The sequence below is a fragment of the Jaculus jaculus genome, chromosome 7 (assembly GCF_020740685.1).
Source record: "Jaculus jaculus isolate mJacJac1 chromosome 7, mJacJac1.mat.Y.cur, whole genome shotgun sequence".
Lineage (NCBI taxonomy): Eukaryota > Metazoa > Chordata > Mammalia > Rodentia > Dipodidae > Jaculus > Jaculus jaculus.
Genome location: NC_059108.1, coordinates 85292853 through 85306134, shown reverse-complemented (window position 1 = coordinate 85306134; position 13282 = coordinate 85292853). Strand labels below are relative to the sequence as shown.

Sequence of the window (13282 nt, the reverse complement as noted above, 5' to 3'; positions counted from 1 at the left end):
TTTTTGTTTATTTTTATTTATTTATTTGAGAACGACAGAGAAAGAAGCAGAGAGAAAGAGAGAAAATGGCCACACCAGGGCCTCCAACCACTGCAAATGAACTCCGGATACATGCTCAATTCCACAGGACCCACAGAAGCCAGACGTACAATGGGGCGAACGCGTCTGGAGTTCCTTTGCAGTGGCTGGAGGCGCTGGCACACCTGTTCTCTCTATATATATCTCTGCTTCTTTCTCTCTCTGTTGCTCTCAATTAAATGAACAAAAATAAACCAAAACCAAAGTTTCATGGTGGAGAGATGGCTCAGCGGTTAAGGCACTTGCCTGCAAAACTTAACAAATAAACAAATAAAGCTAGAGACAGAAAGTGGCACATGCATGTGGAGTTTCCAGTCACAGGAGCCCCAGCATGCCTATTCTCTCTATTTCCCTTCTGTCTCTCTCTCTCTTTTTCACTAAATGTAAGTAAATAAAAAATAAATATTAAATCCTAGGAACAAAGCAGCTGGAGGTAACGCTCAGTGGTAGAAATCATAAGCCACCAGGATGGGTCTCCACATGACCAACAACAGCAACATGCCCAGGCTGGCCTTGAAGTCACTATGTAGCCAAGGCTGGCCTCAATCACAGTGTGGCTCTCCTCCCTGCCCTCCTCCACCCCATCCCCGACTCTCTCTGTCTCTCTCTCTAGTAAATAATTTTTTGAGAATGAAATAAACAGGTTTGGTGGTGTGCACCTTTCATCCCAGCACTTGGGAGGCTTAGGTAGGAGGATCAACTTGACTTTGAGGCCACCCTGGGACTACATAGTGAATTCTAGGAGAGCCTGAGATAGAGGGAGACTCTACCTCAAACATAAAAGAAACAAAACAAAAACAACAACAAAAAAGAAGCCGAGGCAGCAGCAGCCAGGCGTGGTGGCATACACCTTTAATTCCCGCACTTTGGAGGCAGAGGTAGGAGGTTCACCATGAGTTCCAGGTCAGCCTGAGCTAGAGGAATACCCTATCTTAAAAAAAAAAAAAAAAACCAGCCGGGCGTGGTGGCGCACGCCTTTAATCCCAGCACTTGGGAGGCAGAGGTAGGAGGATCGCCATGAGTTCGAGGCCACCCTGAGACTACATAGTGAATTCCAGGTCATCCTGGGCTAGAGTGAGACCCTACCTCAAAAAACCAAAAAAAAAAAAAAAAAAAAAAACCGAACAAAGCATAAATAAATTTTTTAATAAATGTACACGTGTGTGATAGTTACGGTGTTGTCAACTTGATGTGTTTAGTAATCCACAGGCTGCTTCTAGGAAGGATCAACTAAGGAGGAGGTCTTTCTCCCAGGGTGAGCCCTTCCCCCAGAGTGGGCGGCCCCGCTCAGAGAGGGACTTGATATAAGGAAGCTCTGGGTAGAAGAGTTCCCTTTTTTCCTTCCGTCCTTCCACTTAGCTGCCAGAGCTGCTCCCTACCTTCTAGTGTGGATTGAAGACCAGTGCGGACTAAAGACCAACATTGACTGAAGACCCATGTGGTTCGAATCCCAGCGGCTCCTCAGGAGGCCTCCAGGCTTTCCGGCACCATCTGCAGTGCCGGTCGGGACTGCTGAGGCATCTGGCCCGTGGACTGAGCAGCTACCAGGTTCGGTGATTCTCAGGCCTGCAACTGCTATTGGACTACTGTAAACTAATCCAATAAATTCCCTTTTTAAAATAATTCATTTTGGTAATTTTGTTCCTCTAGAGAACCCTGACTAATACAGGTGGCATACACCTTTAATTCCCGCACTTTGGAGGCAGAGGTAGGAGGTTCACCATGAGTTCAAGGTCAGCCTGAGCTAGAGGAATACCCTATATTAAAAAAAAAAAAAAAACCAGCTGGGCGTGGTGGCGCATGCCTTTAATCCCAGCACTTGGGAGGCAGAGGTAGGAGGATCGCATCGCCGTGAGTTCGAGGCCACCCTGAGACTACATAGTGAATTCCAGGTCATCCTGGGCTAGAGTGAGACCCTACCTCAAAAAAACAAAAAAAAAAAAAAAAAAACCGAACAAAGCATAAATAAATTTTTTAATAAATGTACATGTGTATATGTAATAATAAATAAATGTATATATGTATATATATGTATATGAAATAAATAAAATAGTAGTAGAAAGAGAGGAAGTAAAGAGAGGGAGAGAGAGAGATAGAGACAGAAGAAAGAATTTCAATGCTCCCTCCAATTGTCTTTCTACAGTATGATTTTCAGCATCCTTATTCTACTGACTTTGTTCTAAGGGAAGAGATATGGGTTGAAGAAATAAAGCTTTGTGTAGACACTGGATATTACAGTTGACACAAGGTCTTCTTTTCTTTTTCCTTTCCTTTCTTCCTGCCTCGCTCTTCCTTAGTTTTACTTTTGAAATTGGGAGTCTCATGATGTGGCCCAGCCTATCACATGTAGAAATTACAGGCATGGGGCTGGAGAGATGGCTCAGCAGTTAAGCGCTTGCATATGAAGGACCCCGATTTGAGGCTCTATTCTCCAGGACTCACGTTAGCCAGATGCACAAAGGGGAGCACGTGTCTGGAGTTCGTTTGCAGTGGCTGGAGGCCCTGGCACGTCCATTCATTCTCTCTACCTCTCTCTCTCTACTTCTTTCTCTGCCTGTCTGTCACTCTCAAATAAATACAAAATAAACAAAATTATTAAAAATAAAAAAAGAAATTACAGGCATGAGTGACATAGCAGGCTGTTTACTGAGACCCAAGAGTAATGTGGATCTAACCTAATCACCTGCACCACCTTTGTGTGGTTGCCTTTAAGGTAGGGTCCCACTCCAGGCTTCCCTGGAACTCACTGTGTACTCCTGGCTGGCATTGGACTGACAAAGATCTTCCTACCTCTGCCTCCCCAGTGCTGGAATTGAATGTGTGCCCACCATACCTTGCCAGCCTAAATTTTTTGAAGTATGCATTTCTGCCACTGATGATATAATCCAGTTTTGCACTGCAGACATAAAACCCCCAGCGCAGGCTGGAGGGATGGCTTGCAGTTAAGGCGCTTGCCTGCAAAGCCAAAGCACCCCGGTTCAATTCCTCAAGACCCAAATAAGCCAGATACACAAGGGGGCATATGTGTCTGGAGTTGATTTGCATTGGCAGGAGGCCCTGGTGTTCCCATTCTCTGTCTTCTGTCTCTTTCTCTCCTCGAAACATATATATATATATTTGAGGGGGTTCGAGGTAGGGTCTCACTCTGGCCCAGGCTGATATGGAATTTACTCTGTAATCTCAGGGTGGCCTCAAATTCAGGGCAATCCTCCTTCCTCTGCCTCCTAAATGCTGTGATTAAAGGTACATACCCCATACCTGGCTGAAAATAATATATTTTTATTTCTTTATTTTTGTTTTTCGAGGTAGGGTCTCACATTAGCTCAGGCTGACCTGGAACTCTCTATTTAGTCTCAGGGTGGCCTTGAACTTACAGTGATCCTCCTACCTCTACTTACCAAAAGCTGGGATTAAAGGCATGCGCCACAACACCCAGCGAAAAAAATGTATTTTAAAAACAAATCTATATTAAGAATAGTGCTGAACCACTGCACTGCATCCCAGCCCCAAAGAGGGAAAACTGGGAGAGGACTCAGGAAAGGGTTCTAGAAGGGCAGACCTAGACTCTGCAGCTGGTAATCCTTACCTACACTTGACAGGCTTTGGCAGAAGGATCTAGAGTTCAAGGTCAGCCTGGGTAAACTGGAACACCTCCTCTGAATGAAACAAAACAGTGAATGGTGGTGGTTGATGTCTGGGTAGGGACAAATGCTTATAATCCCACCACATGAGAGTTTGAAGTTTTGTGAAGGAGTAAAAATTTGTGGCTAGCCTGGGCTACATTGTGAGACCTACTCCAAAAAAAAAAAAAAAACTGTAAGTGGGCTGGAGACTTGGCTTCATGGTTAATGTGTTTGCCTACAGAGCCAAAGGATGCTGGTTCCATTGCCTAGAGGACACATAAGTCAGAAGCTCATGGTTGCACATATCTCTGTGGAGTTCCTTTGCAGTGGCTAGAGGCCTTGGTACATATATTTTCTCTCTTTATCTCTCTGTCTCTCTCACTCACATTAATCAATCAATCAATCAATGTATGTCTGTGCTACCCAGGGATAATGATAAAACTTTTGTAAAACAAATATTTTATTTATGTGTTTATGAAAAAGAGACAGATAGAAAGAGAGAATGGGCACTCTAAGGCCTCTAGCCAGTGCATAGGAACTCCAGACAGATGTGCCCCCTTGTATATCTGGCTTGTCTGGGTCCTGGGAAATCAAACCTGGGTCCTTAGGCTTCACAGGCAAATGCTACAACTGCTAAGCCATTTCCCCACTCCTTCATAAAACCTTTAATCCCAGCACTTGGGAGGCTGAGGTCAGAGGATCCAGGTGGTGAGTTCCAGGTTAGCTGCCACAGACTGAGACCATGCATCAGAAAAGAAAAATAGTGTAGGCCAGGCTTGCTAGCTCACACCTTTAACCCCAGCCCTGTATCAAGTCCTAGGTAGGACTGTGATATTGAGTTCCAGGTCAGCCTGGGTAGAGTGAGACCCTACAGAAAACAAACAAAACAATAATAAGGTGTGGTTGGTAGCACACGCCTTTAATCCCAGCACTGCATCAGAGACCTAGGAAGGAGGATCACTGTGAGTTCAAGGCCAGCCTGGCCTAGAGTGAGATTCTATTAAATTGGGCGTGGTGTGGGTGGTGCCTCACATCAGTTCCTGTCTGGCAGCATAAAAGCAGGAGTCACAGAAGAGGTTCCTCCTAGAGAAGCTTCTGGCTCACAGTTGGCTGCTCTGTGCCACTAGCTGGTGAGCATCTTCTCCTCGGTGAGCAGATATCAGGTAAGGGCAGGGCAGGGCTGGGTGGGGAGGCAGGTAGCGAGGTAGTCAGGCTGCGTAGGAGATGGTGGGGCACAAGGTCAACAGGGAAAGACTCCCCAAGGATCAGGCAAGGGTTTGGGAGGGGAGAGCTTCTCTGAGAAGCAAAAGCTGAGGGGATGGGTTCTCAAGGCCATTGAGGGGCTCTTATGTATGCAACCCTGTAAGCCTTGTTTTGAGATTCCAAGGTCACCCAAGGCCTCTGTCCCTGATTTTTTTTTAAATTTTTTTGTTCATTTTTATTTATTTATTTGAGAGCAACCGAGAGAGAAAGAGGCAGAGAGAGAGTGAGAGAGAGAATATGGGCACGCCAGGGCATCCAGCCACTGCAAATGAACTCCAGATGCGTGCACCCCCTTGTGCATCTGGCTAACGTGGGTCCTGGGGAATGGAGCCTTTAACCGGGGTCCTTAGGCTTCACAGACAAGTGCTTAACCGCTAAGCCATCTCTCTAGCCCTCTGTCCCTGATTTTATTTTTCTAAGAAAGGTCTCACTCTAACCCAGGCTTGCCTGGAATTTTAACTATGTAGTCTCAGGATGGCCTGGAACTCATGGTGATCCTCCTATCTCTGCCTCTCCAGTGCTGGGATTAAAGGTGTGTGCCTCCACGACCAGCTCTTCTGCCTTTTATTATTGATTATTCTTTTTCTTTTTAAATTTTTTGCACTGTTTTGTTTATTTAATACATACAGAGAAAGAGAATGAGAGAGAGAATGAGCATGCCAGGTCCTCCAGCCAGTGCATACCAACTCCATAAGCATGTGCCACAATGTGCACTTGGGTAATGCAGGACCTGGAGAATCGAACGTTGTAAGGCCTGTAGGCAAGCGCCTTAATCGCTAAGGCATCTCTTCAGCCCTGAGTATTCTTATTTATGCTTACTTTTTTTTTTTTTTCATGCTTGTACCAGGCTTTCTTGCCCTTGCTAAAGAACTCCAGATGCTGTGGCCACTTTTGTTTTCAGACTTCTGTGGGTGACTGGGTAATGAACCCTGTGTGGCAGGTTTTTAGAACAAATGTCTTTAACTGCTGAGCTATCTCTCTAGCTGCACCCCTCTTTGTTTTTGAGGTAGGTTCTCTCCTAGCCCAGTCTGACGTGTAATTCATTCAGCAGTCTCAGGGTGGCCTGAAGCTCACAGCAGTCCTCCTGCCTGTGCCTCCCAAGTGCTGGTCTTAAAGGCATGAGTCACCATGCCCTCCATCATGGCCTTATTTTTCAGCCAATTTAATATCCATACCTCACGATGCACATGGCTTAGATTCCACCATCTCACATTATCTTGTGTTGTGGTATGTTTGTATCATTTATTTATTTTTCGGTTTTTGCGGTAGGGTCTTTTCTAGCACAGGCTGACATGGAATTCACTATATAGTCTCATGGTGGCTTTGAACGCACAAAGGTCTCCTAATTCTCCATCCCGAGTGCGTCACCATGCCTGATTTTGTGTTGTTTATTTCTTTCATGGCAGAGCCTCACTGTAGTCCAGGCTCACCTGGAAGTCACTATGTAGTCTCAGGATGGCCTTGAACTCATGGCAATCCTAACTCTGCCTGCTAATTGTGGGGACTGAAGGTGTATGCTAGCACACCCAGCTGAGTTATAACTCTGTGGCAGGGTTTTACTCTAGCTCAGACTGACCTGAAATTCACGCTGTAGCCCAGTTGGGCCAGAACTTTCTGCGATCCTTCTAGACTAACTACCTTGTCTTTATGTTCAGGGTTAGGAGGATGGGCAAGCATTATACCCCTAGCTATATTTGAAAATTTTTATTTTATTTTAATTTTTGAGGTAGGATACCACTCTAGGCCAGGCTAATGTGGAATTTACTTATGTAGTCCCTGCCTATTGTTGAATGCTCAGAGATAGATCTTCCTACATCAGTGTCCTCCCCGCTGGCATTAAAGGTGTGTATTGCCATGCCTGATTTTATTTATTTATTTATTTTTTTTCTGAAGTAGGGTTTCACTCTAGCTCAGGCTGACCTGGAATTCATTCTGTAATCTCAGGATGGTTGAACTCACAGTGATCCATCCACCTACCTGTGCTGGGATTAATGGCATGCATTGCCACACCCAGCTCTGTTCTTATTTTCTGATTGTCAAGTTACTCTACTGCAATGTTTTATTTATTCTTTTATATGTTTGTTTTTGTATTTCTCATTTTTTATTTATTTTCCAGGAAGGGTCTCACCCTTGCCTAGGGTGACCTGGATTTCAATGTAGTCTCATGGTGAACTTAAACTCGTGGCAACCCTCATACCTCTGCCTCACCAGAGTTGGGATTAAAGACATGCTTCACCACCATTGGCTTATTTTTTTGTTTTTCATGGTAGGGTCTTACTCGAGTCCAGGTTGAAATTTTTTTTTTTTCATTAATATGAGGGAGTGGGGTTAAGAGGTAGAGAGATTGGGCACATCAGGGCCTCCGCTTACTGCAAGTAAAATCCAGATGCCTGTACCACCTTGTGCATCTGGCTTTCATAGGTACTGAAGAATTGAATCTGAATCTCACTTGAGCCCCAGACTGACCTGAAATTTTTGCTGTTGTTGTTGGAGGTAGGGTTTCATTCTAGCCACGGCTGATCTGGAATTTACTATGTAGTCTCAGGTTGGCCGCAAACCATCTATCTCAGCCCAGGGCCCTGGAATTTTATATTTTGCTTTGAGACAGGGCATTACTCTGTAGCTAGACAGGAACTCAAGGTAATCCAAATGGAATGTCAGGTGTGAGTCCTCTGCCTGCTGTGGTTTGAGTTCCAGGGCCTCCAGAGCCTCCATCGCTCCCTGAGTAGCTGGTGGCTGATGACCGTCACCAGGGAAACAGAGGCACCGTCAGTGTTTACACACTGGTAAGATCACCAGGCTCCATTAAACCCTCCACGCACATGTGCATGCAAGTAACCTTCATAGGAAAAACGACATTAAAGTAGGAGGAGACCAATAGAGAAGCAGTGGTTCAGTGGGAGACAGAAAAGAAAGAATAGGGGCAAGTTTGATCACACCACTGCAGAGTGTGGTGGCACTTGCTGGCACTGGGGAGGCAGAGAGAGAGGGTCACTGAGTTTGAGGCCAGCATGAGCCTAGAGCGAGACTCTACCTTAAAAATTGATGTCTGGTTAGAGGAAGTTAACAGACAATTCAAGCATGTATCTTAGGTCCTGGGATCTGGTGGCAATTGTATGTGGGGCTTCTGGTGCCTGGGTACACCCAGGAAACCCTGATTCTGTTGCCTTCCACCACTTACTCTATAGCTCCAGTCAGAAGGACCGATGTTGTCTGGGGAAGAAAGTTTGCATGGAGTGCAACACCGATGACACCATTGGGGACTTTAGACTGATCACAGCTCAAACTGGCACCTGTGGGGACAAGTTGTCCTTAAAAAATGGTACACGATATTTAAGGACCACGTATCACTGGGAGACTATGAAATTAATGAGGGAAGGAACCTGGAGCTTTATTACCAATAGAGCAGAATTCTTTCTCCTGCCCTGCTCCCCACCCCCAGTCACACTGGTATGGATGCTTTAACAGTCCACATGAATAAAAACTTAGATGCTGTTTTGTTGATGTCAGCTGTGTGTGAGAGCTGTCAGAAGAGGAGAGTGGGTAGCTGGTTGTTACATGCTTCAGTACACAATAGCCTTTAAGGGGGGACACAAGATCGTCTGCAGGCTGGGTGTATGGCAGTCACATTTGTACTGCAGCACTTTGGAGGTGGAGGCAGGAGGATAAGATCAAACCATCCTCAGCTACACAGTTCCAGGCTAGCCTGAGCTATGTTTTTTCCCCTTTGCCTTTTTCAATTCCACTTTCTTTCTTTCCTTTTTTTTTTTTTACTTAGTGAGAGAGAATGGGCTTGCCAGGGTCTCTAGCCACTGCAAACAAATTCCAGAAGCATGTGCCATCTTGTGCATCTGGCTTATGTCGGACCTAGAGAATCAAATCTATATACTTAGGCTTTGTTGGCAAGTGCTTTAACTGCTAATCCATCTCTCCAACCCTGGCTTCTTTTTTGTTTTGTTAGAGGTAGGGTCTCACTCTGTCCCTGGCTTGGCTTGAAGTCATGGTGATCTTCCTACCTCAGCCTTGCAAGTGCTGGGATTAGACATGTGTATCACCATACCTGGCCCTGTTAGGTTTTTTTTTTTTTTTTTGAAGGTAAGTTGTTACCCTACAAGGCCAGGAGGAGCTGGCCTCTTTACTCTGTAGCCCAGGCTGGCTTCAAACTCACGTGGTGATTATGGTGGTTTTAATTTAGTGTCCCAGTAAATTCATGTATTCTGGATGCTACGTCCCTGGATGGTGGAAATTAGGGAATTGGAGCATCCTGGAGGTGGTGTGTTGGCTTACGGGTGTTATAGCCAGCCTCCCCTTGCCAGTGTTTGGCATACTCTTCTTCTGTTGTTGTCCACCCTCTGCTCATGCCATGTATTCCCTGCCATCCTAGAGTCTCGCCGCATGTTTGTAAACCAAAATAAACCCTTTTCTCCTATTTTAAAAAACAGATTGATGCAGGGAGCCAGAAAAATGGAGGTGGTGGCGCGAATTCAGCGGTCTGAGCGAGAGGATCTTGTCTTTGAGGAAGAGGACCTTCCCTATGAGGAAGAAATCATGCAAAACCCATTCTCTGTCAAATGCTGGCTCCGTTACATTGAGTTCAAGCAAGGGGCTCCAAAGCCCCGGCTCAATCAGCTATATGAGCGGGCACTCAAACTGCTGCCTTGCAGCTACAAACTGTGGTATCGTTACTTGAAGGCACGCCGAGCACAGGTCAAGCATCTCTGTGTGACTGACCCCGCCTATGAAGATGTCAACAACTGCCATAAGAGGGCTTTGTTATTTATGCACAAGATGCCCCGTCTGTGGCTTGACTACTGCCAGTTCCTCATGGGCCAGGCATGTGTCACACGTACACGCCACACCTTTGACCGTGCCCTCCGGGCTCTACCTATCACACAGCACTCTAGTATTTGGCCACTGTACCTGCATTTTGTGCGCTCCCACCCACTGCCTGAGACTGCTGTTCGAGTCTACCGGCGTTTCCTCAAGCTGAGCCCCAAGAGTGCTGAGGAGTACATCGAGTACCTCAAGTCAATTGACCGCCTGGATGAGGCTGCACAGCTTCTGGCCACTCTGGTGAATGATGAGAACTTTGTATCCAAGGTTGGCAAGTCCAAGTACCAGCTGTGGCATGAGCTGTGCGACCTCATCTCCCAGAACCCAGACAAGGTACAATCCCTCAACGTGGATGCCATCATCCGTGGAGGGCTTACCCACTTCACTGACCAGCAGGGCAAGCTCTGGTGCTCACTGTCAGACTACTACATCCGCAGTGGCCTCTTTGAGAAGGCCCGGGATGTGTATGAGGAGGCCATCCGCACTGTGATGACCGTGTGGGACTTCACACAGGTATTTGACAGCTATGCTCAATTTGAAGAGAGTATGATTGCGGCGAAGATGGAGACCACATCTGAGCTGGGACGGGAGGAGGAGGATGCCGTGGATCTTGAGCTACGCCTGGCCCGCTTTGAGCGGCTTATCAGCCGACGGCCACTGCTCCTCAACAGTGTCCGGCTGCGTCAGAACCCGCACGACGTCCATGAGTGGCACAAACGTGTGGCCCTGCATCAGGGCCATCCCCAGGAAATCCTCAACACATACACAGAAGCTATACAGACAGTGGACCCCTTCAAGGTCACAGGGAAGCCACACACCCTGTGGGTCGCATTTGCCAAGTTTTATGAGGACAATGGGCAGCTGGACGATGCCCGTGTCATCCTGCAGAAGGCCACCAAAGTGAACTTCAAGCAGGTTGATGACCTGGCAAGTGTGTGGTGCCAATGCGGGGAGCTGGAGCTCCGGCATGAGAACTATGATGAGGCTTTGCGGCTGCTGCAGAAGGCAACTGCACTGCCTGCCCACCGAGCCGACTATTTGGATGGCTCAGAGCCTGTGCAGAACCGTGTATACACGTCACTGAAGGTGTGGTCGATGCTTGCAGACTTGGAGGAGAGCTTGGGTACCTTCCAGTCAACTAAGGCCGTGTATGACCGCATCCTGGATCTGCGCATAGCCACACCACAGATTGTCATCAATTATGCCACGTTCTTGGAGGAGCACAAGTACTTTGAAGAGAGCTTCAAGGCATACGAGCGTGGTATCTCACTGTTTAAGTGGCCCAATGTGTCTGACATCTGGAGCACCTACTTGACAAAGTTCATCACCCGCTATGGGGGCTGCAAGCTGGAGCGGGCACGGGACCTTTTCGAGCAAGCTTTGGATGGCTGCCCCCACAAATACGCTAAAACCCTGTATCTGCTATACGCACAGCTGGAGGAGGAGTGGGGCCTGGCCCGGCATGTCATGGCTGTGTATGACCGTGCCACAAGGGCTGTGGAGCCTGCCCAGCAGTATGACATGTTCAACATCTATATCAAGCGAGCTGCAGAGATCTATGGCGTCACCCACACCCGTAGCATCTACCAGAAGGCTATTGAGGTGCTATCTGATGAGCATGCCCGTGAGATATGTCTACGGTTTGCTGACATGGAATGCAAGCTTGGAGAGATCGACCGTGCTCGGGCCATCTATAGCTTCTGCTCCCAGATCTGTGACCCCCGGACAACTGGGGCATTCTGGCAAACGTGGAAAGACTTTGAGGTCCAGCATGGCAATGAAGACACCATCAGAGAGATGCTGCGAATCCGCCGTAGTGTACAAGCCACATACAACACACAGGTCAACTTCATGGCCTCACAGATGCTTAAGGTGTCAGGCAGTGCCACAGGTACTGTGTCTGACTTGGCCCCTGGGCAGAACGGGATAGATGATATGAAACTTTTGGAGCAGCGTGCAGAACAGCTAGCAGCTGAAGCAGAGCGAGACCAGCCTTCTCGGGCCCAGAGCAAGATTTCATTTGTAAGGAGTGATGCATCTCAGGAGGAGCTGGCAGAGCTGGCCCAGCAGGCCAACCCTGAGGAGATCCAGCTGGGTGAGGATGAAGATGAGGACGAGATGGATCTGGAACCCTGTGAAGTCCGACTGGAGCAGCAGAGTGTGCCGGCTGCTGTGTTTGGGAGTCTAAAGGAAGACTGACCCACCCTTCCTCTCCACAGCCTCTCTCCCATACCACTCTTGTATACAGCTCTTCCTTGCACATCAAAAAAAAAAAAAAAAAAGATTGATGTCAACAAAGAGGGGTCAGGGGGCGGAGGACAGACAGGGAAGCGGCTAACAATGATAGAAATTTGACTGTATTCACTGAGTACAAAACTAATAAAAAAAATTGCTGCCACAAACTAAATTTAAAAAACCATAGTAAGATAGTGAGGCATTTGGCAGGTTCCACTGTTTGGGTACATGTCATCTTTATGGTGACACGGGATCTCAAGGAAGCAGGAAGCTCTGATTTCCACATGATAACTACTTAAACCACTGCGGTGGTCATAAAGGTGGAGGAATATTGTAATGGGTATGAGATGCAGAGAAGTAACTGGCTTGTATTCTGCTTCTAGTTTTCAGCAATGGAAGTCTGTCTCATCCATGGCTTTGTGCGCTTGGCCTCCATCCCACCTTTCCAGTGGGGCAGTCTCCGTGGCCTGTCCCTGCTCACCAGTGGCCTGGATTTCAGTTTATCATCAAACACCGCAGTCCCATTCTTCTGATGGCTTTGAAAGAAAGGAAGCAAACAAGACTCATGCACAGGCTGAAAACATGACCACAGAGCAAGACATATGCTCACCAGCTCTGGTGGTCTATGCTGCAGAAATTCCCTGGCCAGGTGACAGGGTTTCATGTGTGTTTGAGAGGACACAGTGCTGCGGAGGGAAACCTCCCAAGGACACTCTGTTTGGAGGTACAGCTCCCAGAAGTTCTGTTGAGGCTGATGAAATGAGAGGAGAAAAGAGCCATACATCTCCTGGAGCATTCTGAAAGCCTTCTAAGGAAAACACCCATTTGTTTGCAAGAGTTACGCGTGCCGTGCATGAGCATTTTCAGTCAGGGAATCCGAGAACGAAATCTGGGTCACCTACAGGTCCTTCCCTGCAGTGCCCCTAAAGCAAGTGACAAGGCCCTTCATGCTTCTCGTGAGACTAGGACTAAAGACCATTTGACAATCCTCCTTTACTCTCTTGAATCATAATATATTTTAGGAAATGTTTCCTCATTATTTCCTAGGGTGCCTCCTGCAAATGGAAGAGTTGTCTAAGGAATTTTCCTTCTGAATGACCACTCCGGTATGCAGCAAGCAAGTGAAGAAATGGACAACAGGTGGGCACAATGGCGCGTGCCTGTCAGCCGAGCTCCTAGGAAGACTGAGATGGGAGAGTCGCTTCAGTCCAGTAGTTTGAGATCAGACGCATCGTGAAGAACCAACCCTA

General features: G+C 47.2%; 1 protein-coding gene across 1 annotated transcript; it reads left to right on the top strand.

The window, feature by feature from the left end:
• Positions 1–9428: 9428 nt before the first annotated feature.
• Positions 9429–11996, top strand: LOC123462093 (pre-mRNA-splicing factor SYF1-like). Its single transcript, XM_045154168.1, has one exon. It carries the CDS (start codon positions 9429–9431, stop codon positions 11994–11996), a length of 2568 nt encoding a protein of 855 aa, XP_045010103.1.
• The last annotated feature ends 1286 nt before the right edge of the window (positions 11997–13282 follow it).